Genomic DNA, 15,321 nt, shown 5'->3' on the forward strand with positions numbered 1-15,321 from the left:
CCATTTAATCGAGAATTATATCGTGCTGATAACGTGTTATAAATAAAGAAGAAATAGAGAGAAGAATCATACAGAGAAAGAGAGGATCAACAAGAGAGAGTATTTCTCATTCCATTTAAATGTACTAAATACATTATACATGTCCTTTATTTATAGGCACAACTTTACACCTTTGATAGAATCTATAGATTATATAATAATAGGAAATAATTATGAGATACAGAAATAATGAGAGATATTAGAAATTATAAAAAATATAAGAGTTAATGAGAGATATATGAATATCCACAAAGATATTATTATATTCATCACGTAAATATAATATAGATATAACTGCATAAGCTTCCTCGCATTCATTTTCATTTCGAAAACGCTGAAGGACATATCGGTAAATTAAGAACTTTTAGCTGGGCAAACGGTAAATTGAGATTAAACGCGTTGGTAGAGCCGGGAATCAGGGCCGACCCGGCCCTCCAGGGCCGGCCCTTCAGGGCTGGCGGGCTTAAAAGGGCCGGCCCTCCATGGCTGAAATTTTAAAAATACCCCAATTTGCTAAGCCCGGCCCTTAAGCTACAGGGCCAGGGCCGGCCTGCGGGCTTTTGGCCCGTTTAAGAAAAAATACTATTTTTTATATTTATCATATATTTTTATAAAAATATAAAAATAAACCAATGAAATTATTAATAAAAGACATAAATATGAATAAAATTAAGCCATAAATATAAAATATTATCATATATAAATATTCATCAATATCTAAGAACATCTAAAACATTCATTAACAAAATAATAACATCTAAAAGTTTTATCTATAATGCAATTGTGTAATAAATAAACATTATCATTAATCTTTTGAAACTTCATCATCACTATAATTAATTATTTTTCTTCATAAGTATGCTTTTCTTTCGTAACAAAAATATCAAGTTTTTCTTCTTTATAAGAATTTTATTTTTACATTTTGCAATATAACTATTATTTTACTTTAATGTGAGAAACATTGTTGTTAAAACTCATGAATTTCTAATTTAAATTATAGAATCACAAGTTATATAAGTATAAAAATATTCTATTATCAAATATATATATAGTTTAAAAATATCGATGCATATAATATAAATCAAATCATTATTAAAGTCCAAATTAACCCATTTTTTAAAAATTTAATTGGATAAATTATTGTCTAAAACTAAATTTAATTTTAAAATGATAATAATAACTAAATATTTGAAATATTATTAACAATGTAAAAAATTAATAACATTAATATTATATAAAAAAATTTTAAAAAATAAAAAATTATAAGATTAATAACATTAATATTATGTAAAAAGGGCCGGCCCTTTTAAGCCCTCGGAATCACCCGCGCAACCCAAGGCCAGCCCTCCAGGCTTATTTCTCATTTTAAGAGAAAAATATCAAACCCGACCCTCATAATTTCAGGGCCTAAAAGGGCCGGCCCGACGGGCTCGGCCCGTTTTCCCGGCTCTACGCGTTGGCCTTGGGTTGCGCGGGTGATTCCGAAGGAGCATCCGTGTGTTGTGCAACGGAAATCCCGCCTTTTTATTCCCCCTCTCTCTTACTTTTCAATTAAGTAAAGTAAATGCCGAATGAAAATGTTCCAAGATCTTCTTCTAGCCATTCCCTTTCCTCCCCATGCCCACAATAATGTGTATAGTAAACATGTATACATTAATATATTAGTCTTTAATTCGCATCTGCATCTCCGGCGTTTCGTTCATTCGGATAGGAATCTCCATATTCTCTCTCGCGCGCTAAACTCCAGTCTTTGATCCTTTTCTTCAACGTTCGTTCAGGTATTAGTTCTGTTCTTTGATCTTTCTTTTTCTAATTACTTCCAATTGGCTTCCAGTCTATTTAGATTGAGCTGCATAGATCGAATGCCCCTCATCTGACCTAAATTCTATGTATTGGGTTTGGAGTTATTATATGATTTGATCACGACGTTGTTTGGTCTCAGATTTGTTTCTAATGTTTATACTCGGTCTATTCTTAGGAGGTAGAATTTTCGATTAAGTTTGAACGCATATAGCAATCCTTATTTTGTGAGCCTTATGATTTTAACTTCACCATAATGGCCTCATCTGGCTTGGTTTTCTTCCTACATTGTTTTCTGTTTTCATAGGATCACGATTTATTAATAGTCAATCAATAATCAATGGTACTTTGTTTCTAACTTAGTAGTGTTAGGTAATGTTCAACCTATTAAATTCCGTATAGGTGAATGGTAGACTCACCTGCCAATAAATTTTCTGCCATGCACAATACGGCAGCACCTTTTGTGTTATTCTGTCTTATAATGATCCCCTGCTGTCGACTATAGTAATGAAGGCTAAGGTTTAAGTTCATATACCTTTTGGTGCCCATTTATTGCTGTCAGCTAACTTTTGTGCTTATAAGTCTGAGTGACAAGCTATTCTTTGCAGGTTATATGCATATAATCTTTTGGGAGCTCAGTCGAGTTAAATAGCCATGAGTTTTACCACAATGTCTCTGGCTATCTCATTTACGAGGTTGTTTACGAGCCATGATGGTTCTGGTCCATCTTTATTTGGATGGCTGATCACTGGATCATTTGGACTCCTAGCCATCATTTATGCCATTCTCAAGTGGCAGAGAAGGACTTCTCTAAATTGGGTGAAGGCTGCTGCCAGAGCCAAGAAAAAAGCTTGGAAAAAGCTGAAAGTACCTTTATCAAATCATATATGGTTTGAAGATTTTACTTATGCGGAACAACCATCAACTTGCTGTGTCTGCTTGACTTCACTTGGGCCTTCTCATAACTTAGGTACTACAGCCTCACCACGTACTCCTCTCCATCGCTGCTCTGTTTGCGGGGTAGCTGCTCATTTCTATTGTTCTCAGTTTGCTGCAAAGGATTGCAAATGTGTGGCACAGGCTGCTTTTAGCCATGTGCGACACCATTGGTCAGAGAGATGGGTTAATGTGGATGATAATCAGGAGATGTCTGGCTTCTGTTTTTACTGTGATGAAATATGTGGTGTTCCATTTGTCAACGCCTCTCCTTCTTGGCATTGCCGCTGGTGTCAGCGCCTCATTCATGTAAAATGTCACGCCAAATTGGCTAGAGATTTTGGTGATGTTTGTGATTTGGGCTCTTTGAGACGAGTTATCCTCTCTCCTCTGCTTGTCAAAGAAGTTGATGAAGATCAAAAGGGAGAGAGAGTAAGTTCTATTACACAAGAAATCATAACCTCTTCAGTTCGTGGTCAGATTAAAAAGCGGCGCAATCGTAATAAGAATGGAGGTAGTTACTCCACTCATTGTTTATCAAGGAATTCCTCTGCTACTGAGGCAACTTTGGGATATGTATTGAATGGCTTGTCAGATATGAAGAAATCCAGTTGTGAGGGGAAGTTCGATCACATGAACAATGGTGGAGTGCTGGAAATGAGGGACACTAATTTTTTTATGCAAGAAAAGGGTAAAACTGCCACACATAGTCTAATTAAGAAGTACACGTTATTTGAGTTGCCTCCTGATGCAAGACCGCTCTTGGTTTTCATAAATGCCAGGAGTGGTGGACAGCTTGGGTCTTCTCTTCGCAGGAGATTGAACATGCTACTAAATCCTGTTCAGGTATCCCCTAAACTGGGCTTGAACTTCTTACCTTATGAAACTAACCATGTTTTGCATGTGAGCACGCACGCGCACATTTTATTTTTGTTAATATTAGATTGTATCATATGATTTGGAAGTGTGATTGATAAGTAGTTGGATTTAATTGGTGATCTTATATAAAGGATTTCAATATTTTACTCTTGCCCTTTCTTCATATTGTCATGGAAATAGTGGTTTATGAAATGAAAGAGTAGTAATTTAACTTGTCAGACTCAAGTGCAATTTGACTTCTTTCTAAAATTCCATGCAATGTTTTCCTACCACAAATTTTTGAAAAATGGTATGCTGTTTTTACTCTTTCCTAATGCAAGATTTGAATTACTACCCCATTGTGCATACCTTTGCCATAGCCTTACGTGATTTGGACCCACGGTCCTGAAAATGTAAATAATTTGTTGAGATGTGATTGAATAATATTGAAATTTCCTTTTCTTTGTTTGAAGATAAAGGGAGAATAAAATACTGGAATTTCCTAAATTCCTTAATAATAGCCTAATAGGTCAATAATGTAAAATTAGAATAAAATACTGGTGCCCTTTTTTTGTCTTGATTTGTATCACATAGACTTGACATGTATTTTTCTTTGTTTCTTTTTTTTTTTTTTGGGCATAAGACTTGACACGTATTTTATCTCAACATTCTGCTCATTATTCTGGAAGTTTTTAGTTGAGCATATATACTGGCATTGTATTATGTTATGTAAAAGAATTTAGATAGGTCTGAAAGAAGATAGATAGATAGTGGACTTTCAGAGAGAGGGTTGTAGAAGAGAGAATGAAGAGAAACTTCAGGTATTCATTAACATCAGAAAAGCCAAAAAATATAGAGAACTCCCCTTCCTTTTATACGCTGGGATAGCAACTATATTACTCACAACTGACAGCCCAGCTAGCTAGCTAGCTAACTTTCCTATAACATTATTAATTACCGTGTCATAAATTAAGTCGTAATCTTCTACTCATGAGTTACCAAAATGAAGAGACACTAAATTTCATTATTGTATAAGTTTAAGCATAGGTGATCCGTGATAGATTTGCTCTACTTCTAAGACAGTGGAACCTGAGAAACACCATATATTGCATTTCTTTCGCCCATCAAATTTAATTTGTCTTAAAATGGAAATTTCCTTCATTTTTAACATTTTCTTCTTTTGGTCTAGATGATCCTATGGCTTAATGTTTCTCTAAATTCCAATAAATATCTTATTTTAAGCAAATAATCTGTGGAAATACTTAACTTGCAATGCTTGTCTTTATATATAGTGGATATATTTATTTCATACCATGGTCTTTATGAGCCTGAGCTAATTTTTCCTCTTTGACTGCAGATATTTGAGTTAAGTGCTTCCCAGGGTCCTGAGGTGGGGTTGGAATTTTTCAAGAGTGTACAATATTTTAGAGTATTGGTATGTGGCGGAGATGGCACTGTTGCATGGGTCCTTGATGCAATAGAAAAACACAATTTTGAGTCACCTCCACCTGTTGCAATTCTCCCCCTAGGTACTGGAAACGATTTATCAAGGGTACTGAATTGGGGAGGAGGCTTCTCTGCCCTTGATGGACGAGGTGGCTTGACCACGATTTTGCAAGACGTTAGCAATGCGGCAGTTACAATGTTGGATCGCTGGGCTGTAAATATTACAGAAGAAAACTCAAAAGGAAAAGGAAAAAAAGTGAAATCTAAATCCATGATGAACTACCTAGGTGCTTCTCTGAAACAATCGTCAACTTTTGTTTCTTGAGAACTATTGACATATCTAAATTACTTTAACAGGAATTGGATGTGATGCGAAGGTTGCATATGAATTTCATGTCACTCGAGAAGTATATCCTGAGAAATTTTGCAGTCAGGTACAAGTTGTTCTTTCTTGGTGTTTTATAGCTTAAGATATTTGTTCATACTACACCCTGTCAATGTAAGGCAGCTTTAAAGCACATGGTGTTAAGTACAAAATCTCCGAGCCTGAAAAATATTTGAAAGTACTGCTACTTATAGTAAATAATAGAAGGCTGTGATTATTTCATATAGCCCAACTTTTTGGACGTCAGACTGCTTGATGGAACTAACTGAAAAGAGGGCCTCCTGACACTTATTTGAAGTTCTCTCTCACGCGTCTTAGCTACAAACTGCAATCAAAAGACCTTGTTGAAAAATTAATGGGTGGTTGCTGTATTATTTTTGACATTTCAACAAGTAACATGCTTGCACCCTCATTCTGCCCTTGTTTATTGAAGTCAACGCATCTTTCTCTATTCATTTGTTCTCTTATCCTAGGGTATTCAAGTCCCGCTATGCAGGAGAGGCTTTTTGTTGCATCTATTTTGTGCAAGTAGTGCTTTCTGATTACATTTCCATTCGCAGTTTTTAAATAAACTTCGGTATGCCAAAGAAGGAGCTAAAGATATAATGGACAGAACGTGTGCAGACTTGCCGTGGCAAGTATGGCTTGAAGTTGATGGGAAAGACGTCGATATTCCCAAAGTAAACATCTTCCAGTACTTAAAAATATGCGTCTTGAATATTATACTTTTTAAAGTTCTCTCTAAGGAATAATTTCTTAATTCTTCCATGCAGGATTCCGAGGGCTTAATTGTGCTTAATATCGGGAGCTATATGGGTGGAGTAAATCTTTGGCAAAATGACTATGAGCATGATGATGATTTTAGTCTTCAATCAGCGCACGATAAAATGCTTGAGGTGGTATGTGTATGTGGAGCATGGCACCTAGGCAAACTTCAGGTATGAAATCTTTCTTTAGACTTGGCCTAATGAGCATTAGCTCTTTATATATGATTTAAAACCACCTATTTTAGAATGTTCCATTGGACAAACTCTCAGATTACTATGTTTTGATACGTTTGCATGAAACATCAGTGCAGAAAGAAATGTAGTGGGATGATATTTAAAAGTTTTACATGTCCTTTTTTCATTATGAATTGTTTTAGTATCCTTTAAAGTATATATTTATGTAATTAGTTTGACATATTACTCAAAAATGAACAAAATACTGACATTTTCATGAAGGTATTATGATAATTTCCAGCATGCATATATGTCTAGTAAAAAATGACTTTGTAAATTCTTGCTAATGTGATAACGCTTGATTTTTGGATAGGTTGGTCTTTCTCAAGCAAGAAGGCTAGCCCAAGGTAAAGTCATTAAAATACACTCATCAAGTCCTTTCCCTGTTCAAATTGACGGGGAGCCATTTATCCAACAACCCGGCTGCATAGAGATATCTCATCGTGGGCAGGTATGACATACTTTCAAGTGATAGTAACAATTTTATTCTAATATTCTTTAACCTTGTGTGTGCATTTGTTCGGTGTGATATATACATATATATATATTATTTTTTTCAGTATAAGTTCAATAAGCACTAATACTGACTGCTGCCACATCAATCAGATTTAGTGCACATTCATATGTTGGGTTGGAAATCGTGAACTTCATCCAGTATTGTTTTAACATTTTTTTTAAAAAAAAAATTGCATGATCACTTGCATGTGTGATTGATCTGATTTACAGGGGGATTCTTTTTGTTCCTCCTGCATTGTGTTAATGCTGAGATTGGAGCTGTTGCAACCGTGCTCACACACTTGTCTTTATTTAATATCAAAGCTTGATGTAAAAGTAAGCAATTAAAAAATGCACATTATACTGGCATATGCTAAGTTGCTAACTGGGTCGTATGTGTCTGATCTACTAATGACACGAGTTCTGCATTCCTCAATACCTTCATCATTTGCCTACCCTTCCTTTTCCCAATCCCTTCTGCCAGAGAAATCATGCATAAAAATATATTGTTGGCTTTCAGGTAATAACATATCGTAGGCTTTACCAGGCCGGAAACTGTTTTTTTTTTTTTTTTTTTTTGGGGGGGGGGGGGGTTTGGTTTTCATTGTTCAAAAATATCACCAAATGCAGAGGCTTGATCATGTGTTGTTTTGACTTGTCATGTTTAGGTGTTCATGTTGAGGAGGACTTCAGAAGACGAGCCTAGAGGGCATGCTGCCGCAATTATGACAGACGTCATACTGGATGCTGAGAGCAAGGGCACTATTAATGCATCTCAGAAGAAAGTTCTCCTTCAGCAGATGGCCATCCATCTTTCTGAAAGATAGGTCTTACCACTCTGATAATAGCCCCCTATAGTAATCCTCTCCTTCAGCCTGCTTATAGACCTGCCCATATTATGGGTTTTTGTCCCCTCTAAACCCTTTTTGTAGGAGAATCCTCGGTAAATAGTAATTTGCAATTTACTGAGAGAGAGAGAGAGTTCAACAATGCACGTAGCTGCTTACAGATGAGTGATTGTAATACACACACACACACACACACACACACACACACACATGTATATAGGCAATGAGTTTGCTTTGCGTTTGTTGTCCTATTTACTAGCAACTATCAACCACAAGCTCTGTAAATTGTAAGGCAATGTAACACATTGTGACAGAACCACGTTGTGATTTCTTGCACGCTTCTTGGTAGAAGCTCATGCAAGTTATGTGGAGGTTTTATTATACAAGTTCTGAGGAAATTTCCATGCTAGTTGAATCATGATGTGTCCGTACGACAGTGGAATCCGCTTCGGGCATTTGTGTTGTATGGGTTATACGCAATGAAAGAGCAACCGCAACTTGCTGCAGTTATTATTTTGAGGTTCATTATTTAGAGACCTTTGTTTGAGGCCTCAGTGAAAACCTCCTCCTTCTAGCCTTTTCTTGACGCATTGGCTTATGTCCCAATTATTACTGGTCCAACCTTTGTCCTTTCATGCTTTCCCCCCCCCCCTTTTTTTTTTTTTTTTTTTTTTATTTTTTGGCTCACGAATTAAAACATAGTCAGTTTACTCTCGGGATTAGCTCCATTTTTTCATCTACCACTCTAGTTCTTTACATGAGACACTTCTTAACAACGTCACAAAGATTAAGAAAAATAATTTGTATCATTCTAAGGGTAAAAAAAATATTATTACATTCGATCATGATCGGCCAATTAAAATCAATGTATCTTGATTATCTTTAATTTTTTTCCTTACATAATCTCTCTTTACAATACAGATTTATGAGGAAAAAAATTAACGCTTTTGGCTTTTTGTAAAATGACTGATATTTAGAACAATAGAAACCTTCCAGAGGACGGGGGTGTTTGGATGTCTCTTGAAATCATGGTTTTAAAGAAAACTATCCAAAATCATGATTTTTTGTAAAACTGTTTTAAAGAAAACCATAGTTTGGCAGGACAAAACTATGGCTTTCCATAAGTGAATATTTTTTTGGTTTTTGGAGGCATAAAACCGTGGTTTGAGACTTTGAGGTTATAAAAATATATTTATTCTTGTATTGTTTTATAAATATATATACATATTAATTATAAATTAATTATATAAATACTATTTCCGATTCTTAATAGAAGAACTAGCTGAAGATTCAATTTAGTCTTAAATAGAAGAACCCAATTCATTTTGCTTTCCATGTTTATTCATTTTTTCCTTAAGTAGTCCCATAGTAATTGCACATGATAAAATGTTTAATATCAAATGATAGTTTCGATGCACATGATTGATAAGGATATTTTAGAAAAGATAATACTCATTTATATAAATAACTATCTTAAGTAATTTTTTTGATATCTGTAAATTAGTTATCTAATTCTTATATAGTAAAAAATTGGTCTTACGTATGATTATTCAGCTTTTCTGAAATTCTTATGACACATGATGTTCAAAATTTGAGATGGAATTATCATTTTTGAAATATATTTAATCTGATATTTTATAAATTTATATACATATTAATTAGGCGTAAATTTTATTTTTTATATATGGCAAAAAAAATAATATTTACTAATTTATTACTTTAGATAAAGAATAAATTAAAACTAGTTTTTTTTATGTGACTCTCATATTAACTTATGTTCTTTTTAGTAATTTGCACATGAACATCCAAATATTCTCACTTTATCAAAATTATTTTTCTCACAAAATCTATCCTTTCAAAATCTACTCTTAAAATAATTTTTTTCTAAAAGTTATTTTTTAAACCATGATTTGATTTCACCTAAACACCCCTTAAGAACTGAACCAATATTCATAACATCTTGTTTGCTCTTTATATAAAAATGCTTTAAGGCACTTATCAACATGACAGACGTATTATTTTGAAGAATCGAAACTATTAAAAAAAAATCCTCACTGAAAAAGGTATCTATATTTAGTACTTGGTAATATTTTGAATATAATTGCCTCCAATTAAAAAAATACATGTGTCTACAAAAAAGAAAAAGAAATTATTAATAGCAATTGTAGACCCTTAACATTCAACCACCTCTATACATAGATCACACAGTGGACTGGAAATTATCAAAAGCCCCTTAGCATTGAAAATATATTGTTTTCACTTTTAAAATATTAATGATATTTTTTGAAAACAAATTACAAAATACTCCTCTGATTCTAAATATAAAATTCACTTTATAGTATAAATTATACTATATAGTGGGTTTTATATTTAGGACTGGAAGAGTACTTACTAATAGTCTTCTTTCTATCAAGTTTGACTTGCCACTATTACTTCAAGTAGAAAAATTTGCCTGGGTTTGCTTTTATTATTCAAAAATCAATATATGTAGCTATGAACTCATACTATGTAAGATTGTGGAAGTCAGCTAATCGCTTAGATGATGTATAATTACAAGGAGATCATATGTATTTAATTATCGTAAATTTAGCAAGAGAGAAAAATGGAAACAAAAAAAATACTAGAACTTTCAATTCCAACGAAATCATTAGCTGGTTGCGATGTTTGTATCCACAAATCTTCCCTTAAACTACTTGGGGAAAAAAGGTATATGGTAATCACAATACTTAGTCATACAAGTAGTGTGGGTCTTATATTTAGGACCGAAAATGTACTTACTAATAGTCTTCTTTCTATCAAGTTTGACTTGCCACTATTACTTCAAGCAGAAAAATTTGCCCTGTTCTCGTGACAAGCCACTCCTGAGTTTGCTTTTATTATTCATAAATCAATATATGTAGCTATGAACTCATACAATGTAAGATTGTGGAAGTCAGCTAATTGCTTATATGATGTATAATTACAAGGAGATCATATGTATTTAATTATCGTAAATTTAGCAAGAGAGAAAAATGGGGGGGGTGGGAACCAGAACCTGCAATTCCAACGAAATCATTAGCTAGTTAGTTGCTATGTTTGTATCCACAAATCTTCCGTTAAACTACTTGGGAAAAAAGGTGTATGGTAATGACAATACTTAGTCATACAAGTATCACCATAGATGATCAACTGACCTTGAAGTTACCAATTCTTTTAGACATGTATCATAAGGCAGATAAATAATCGTATTTCTGTCGTATTTGTCATATTTACAGGTCATATTATTAAAGTTTTATTTTAACTTGGAATTAAAATGTTTTAATTCCTGTTAAATATATCAGAAATAATATTATAGGAATACGCATGTATGTATATATATAATATAGGATAATATGTACTCAATTTTTTTTCTATTTATTAAGTTAAGTTCTTCAATCACGTATGATCATATGTCATATTTTTTAAATATTATTGTTAAACTATGAATTTACATTTAAAAAAAAGGACGTATAGTATATGTAATCAAAAAACTTAATATAGATATAAAAAACTTTTCATGTAATATATACATACATACATATATATATATATATATGTAAAAGGGGCCGGGGGCTGTTTGTCTGGGCAGAAATAAACAGAGTTCATGGGTGTCACTGAACTGAGCCAGCCATAATGTAGTGTCAAATGTCAATACATTCGATGCAATAACCCTAAACCCATACCTGCAGATATTATTATTGCCCGCTGGACATTCATACCACACAAACGCAGCTTACTGTGCGAAAACAGTGAGAGAGATGAGGACAGCGAAAGAGCAGATGGGGAGATCGACTTTGAACGTTAGACGAAAAGGTGCAAGTAACAGGAAGACTTATGAGCACATAAATATAGTAGTAAAATGATTTTTTTTTTTTTAAAAAAAGGTAGAGGTAAGACTGATTGTATAGCAAATAGCATTAATGCTGAGAATAAAAATAAAAATAAAAATATATGCATGAAAAGACATGAACCGAGTCAACATTTTTTTTAAAAAAAATTTATACTGTATCTTTTACCCAAAACCACAGTAGTAGCAAAGCAAGTAAATAAGAAGGAGGGGTTAAACAAGTGATAATAATTGCTTATAATAACGCTCATGTAAACCAAGACAAAATATTCCTTACATATTTACTTTGCATTTAGTAAATTACAATTAAAAATATATCTCTTAAAAAATCCTACCACTGTTTCAAATAAACACTTAAAGTATATAGAATTGTATTAAATTTAAAACTTATAAATAGGACTGAAAAGAAAGCAATTGTTAGAAGCTTGTTGTCGGTAAAAACTCTATTCGATTTAATTTGGATTAGTCACGGTTCAAAAAATTTATAGTATTGAGTATTACAGAATATAGCTTTGCCTTCTTTTCTTTTCACCTTTTGTTTATGATGGTAAAATTAAAAAATTTCTAATAATTAACAATAACATCATGAAATTTCATTAAAAAAGTGGGCTATAGCGGACGTAACAAGCATGGTGGCGCCTCCGATCCGCCGGGGCTTCAATTTCAGTGACAAATTAAGAAATGAAAAAAAGAGGGGGAGTAACCTAACACTACTAATAGGCTGCTACTAGGAACACATCACCATTAACTCAGTTTTTAGCAGTGTCGTGCTTCTCCCTACCATCTGACATTACCTTTTTGCTTTTTTCACATCCTCTTTTTAACTTTGACTCAATCCATCTCTCATAACGACTTCAAATATTATATATATATATATATATATATATATATATATATATCAACTATTATAATTTCCCTTGCCATTTACTTTCCAAGCCAGACGTTCAGTTCTATACTTTGACTTTGAGGAGAGTAGACTAGGAAAAAAAATTGAATGATTTATAAGTAGCTTTTCAATTATAATTTATAAAATATAAAATAAGTATATAAGATGAGTTTTATCTCGACTTATATAAAACATATTTAAGTAATTTCAAACATACTGACAAAGTGAAGAGTGAAATATCAAATATGCATAATCCTTGGTTTTGGTTTGGATCATTTATAAACATGTCCATGTATGTATTAACCTCTGAGAAATGTACTCCCTCCTCTCTAACAAGTAAGTTTATGTTTCAGTAATGAAATGAATTATACATCTCTCACTCTCAGTTGAAGCCAGAGTGAAGCAGGAATTATAGAAATCATTTATATCTTTGCCAAAAACAATTACTTTTATGAAAGAAACAAGATCACAACAAGTCCACCAAATATAAGAAAGGTGGTGACCCAAATAACTTGAAACCCTAATTTTAAATTATGCAAATTAAAGGAAAGACAACAAAGCCAACATAAACCCTAATCAAAATAAGCAAATAGGAAACCAACCACATTGGCACTAGAATAGACAAGAAATTACTTTCGTACACACGCTGAAAATAAACGAAGAAACTCCAGTAAACACGCGTGAAAACAATGGATATAAGGATTCAATGAACCATCCCATTGGTTTTGTCTCTTTTAGTAGTGACATAACTGCTAATCCTCAAAAGAACCACACGACCATTGACACGAGGTGAAGGGCCCCAGGGGTGGTAACAATAGCATGTCGGCTACCAGCTAGATCGAGAACGATTGGGAGAAGTCTTCAAACTTGAGATTCACTTTCACTGGCAATCTTTCATGCATAGCATTATTGAAGCTTTCAAACTTGCCTTTCTAAATCCTCCCATTTTCCCCTTAATTGCCGACCCACAGATCCATCCACGCCACAAATTCACATATCCAAAAAGAAAACCTAACCCCCAACAACACACACACACCGGAGAGATAACAGGGATGAAGCCTAGAAACCTAGTCGATGAAGGTGCCAAAAATTTCTACCAACAAAAATAAATTATTCTCACCGAGAGAGAGAGAGAGAGAGAGGGGGGGGGACAGCGCCCCAAAATTGAACGATATAAATAAAAATCATTTATAGGGTGAACGTTGACCAACATCTAAACATGACTTATATTTTGAATTAGGATAGGTTTTTTAAAACATGACTAGATATTTCCTTTCCAAGAACTAGTATGCTTTTCCATATCAAAAGCTAAAAAACACTGCCCCAAAGGGAACTAACTGTCTAGGTTTTGAAAAGGGGACTCGGCTTCTTTTTACTGCCTTTTCAACCCATTTCATCCCACTTTTCATCGCATTGTCAGATTCAATTTGAAAAAGTTGATATTGCATATTAGTAGCTTACTCGAAACTGAAAGAAAGTTCTTTTTTTTCCCCAAAAAAAAATCACATCTTAATCAACAAAATTGGTGGAAAATTAATTGGATGGATAAATACAAATGTGTGAAATAATATAATAATTTAAATAATTAAGAATTTTAAAAATTAAATTTTTTAAGGACAAAACTAAATAACTAAAATATACATTATAATCTTTTAACTATTATGGAACGTTTTCATTTGGTAATAATAAATTTAAATTACTATTATACCACAGTTGTAAAATTATAATTACCATTTAAATAACATAAATGATATATAGTTTGATTAAATACTAATGATAACTTCATTTTATGATTTTTAAAAAGGTTAATTTTTAACATTTTAAGTTTTTTGGGCTTCATAACATTTTAAGTTAACGGTTAGGATTTTCTCATCAACATATTAGTTGAAAATAATTAAATATTTTTACCATTAAAGTTTGAAAATTTATTTTTATTTTTATGCCATTTTACTTTTTATTGATGAAAATAAGGACAGTTGAAGTCCAAATATTTGCTTAGAGATAACAAAACGATAACATACTAATAAAGGGATGTTTAAGTTAAATACTATTAGGAGTTTGCGTGTTATATGACGACTTTTTAAATCTATGTACATAACTTTAATCTACTGTCTTTTACGACTCATATAATAGGGACACTTCAGAACATAATCAATCCGAATTAAAAAAATAATTAATTTATTTTAAATATTATGAAATAGCTATTGTTGCTTATATATGAGATAAGAGTTAAACAGTACGATTTGTTCAAGAACTTTTTTTTTATAAAAAAAATAGAAGACAAATCTTATTAAAAGAAAGTAGTAAAAAGGTACACATTTTGTTCAAGAACTCTGATTCTAATTTCACAATATAGAGATTTATTACTAGTGTTAGGGTACGTGTACTTGTATGATGCAGAAAAGTTGAGTGGCTAGCAAGCCAGTGGAAATTGAAAACCTGTTTTTAGAGAGAGAGAGAGAGATATTGGTTGAATGGAAATTGAGGAAGAAGCTGTCAACGCACATAAAGGCAATATTGTTTGCTTTGCCTTCTTTAATAGTAATACACCCTTTTCTCTTTCTTCTTCGTTTCATTTCCCAAGACGCGTCAGACGCTCGTCATTAATTTACTCACTCACTACTCCTCATTCTGTCATGTTTTCCCTTTTCAAAACCTCTCTAAAAAAACACACCTTTCTCTGCATACAAACTATGACTCCACGGTAACGAAGAAGAAAAAGAAAGAAGAAAGAAGAAGCTGCTATTGCTGATACCAGCCTT

General features: G+C 33.0%; 1 protein-coding gene across 1 annotated transcript; it reads left to right on the forward strand.

The window, feature by feature from the left end:
• The first annotated feature begins 1,632 nt into the window (after positions 1–1,632).
• On the forward strand, positions 1,633–8,321 carry LOC114727717 (diacylglycerol kinase 2). The gene is made up of 8 exons (XM_028914432.1): positions 1,633–1,817; positions 2,448–3,621; positions 4,991–5,366; positions 5,437–5,513; positions 6,025–6,144; positions 6,238–6,402; positions 6,779–6,916; positions 7,629–8,321. The coding sequence occupies exons 2-8, from the start codon at positions 2,494–2,496 to the stop codon at positions 7,785–7,787; spliced, it is 2,163 nt and encodes a 720-aa protein (XP_028770265.1). The 5' UTR covers positions 1,633–1,817; positions 2,448–2,493; the 3' UTR covers positions 7,788–8,321.
• The last annotated feature ends 7,000 nt before the right edge of the window (positions 8,322–15,321 follow it).

Source organism: Neltuma alba, unplaced genomic scaffold (assembly GCF_004799145.2).
Source record: "Neltuma alba isolate B1F8T4 unplaced genomic scaffold, ASM479914v2 tig00002446_pilon, whole genome shotgun sequence".
NCBI classification, from domain to species: domain Eukaryota; kingdom Viridiplantae; phylum Streptophyta; class Magnoliopsida; order Fabales; family Fabaceae; genus Neltuma; species Neltuma alba.

Excerpts from the sequence above, each read along its gene's own strand:
- LOC114727717 (XM_028914432.1), top strand. The coding sequence starts at position 2,494 with ATGAGTTTTACCACAATGTCTCTGGCTATCTCATTTACGAGGTTGTTT. Across the intron at positions 5,367-5,436 it reads ATCCATGATGAACTACCTAG|GAATTGGATGTGATGCGAAG; the intron begins GTGCTTCTCTGA and ends TTACTTTAACAG. Across the intron at positions 6,917-7,628 it reads AGATATCTCATCGTGGGCAG|GTGTTCATGTTGAGGAGGAC; the intron begins GTATGACATACT and ends TGTCATGTTTAG.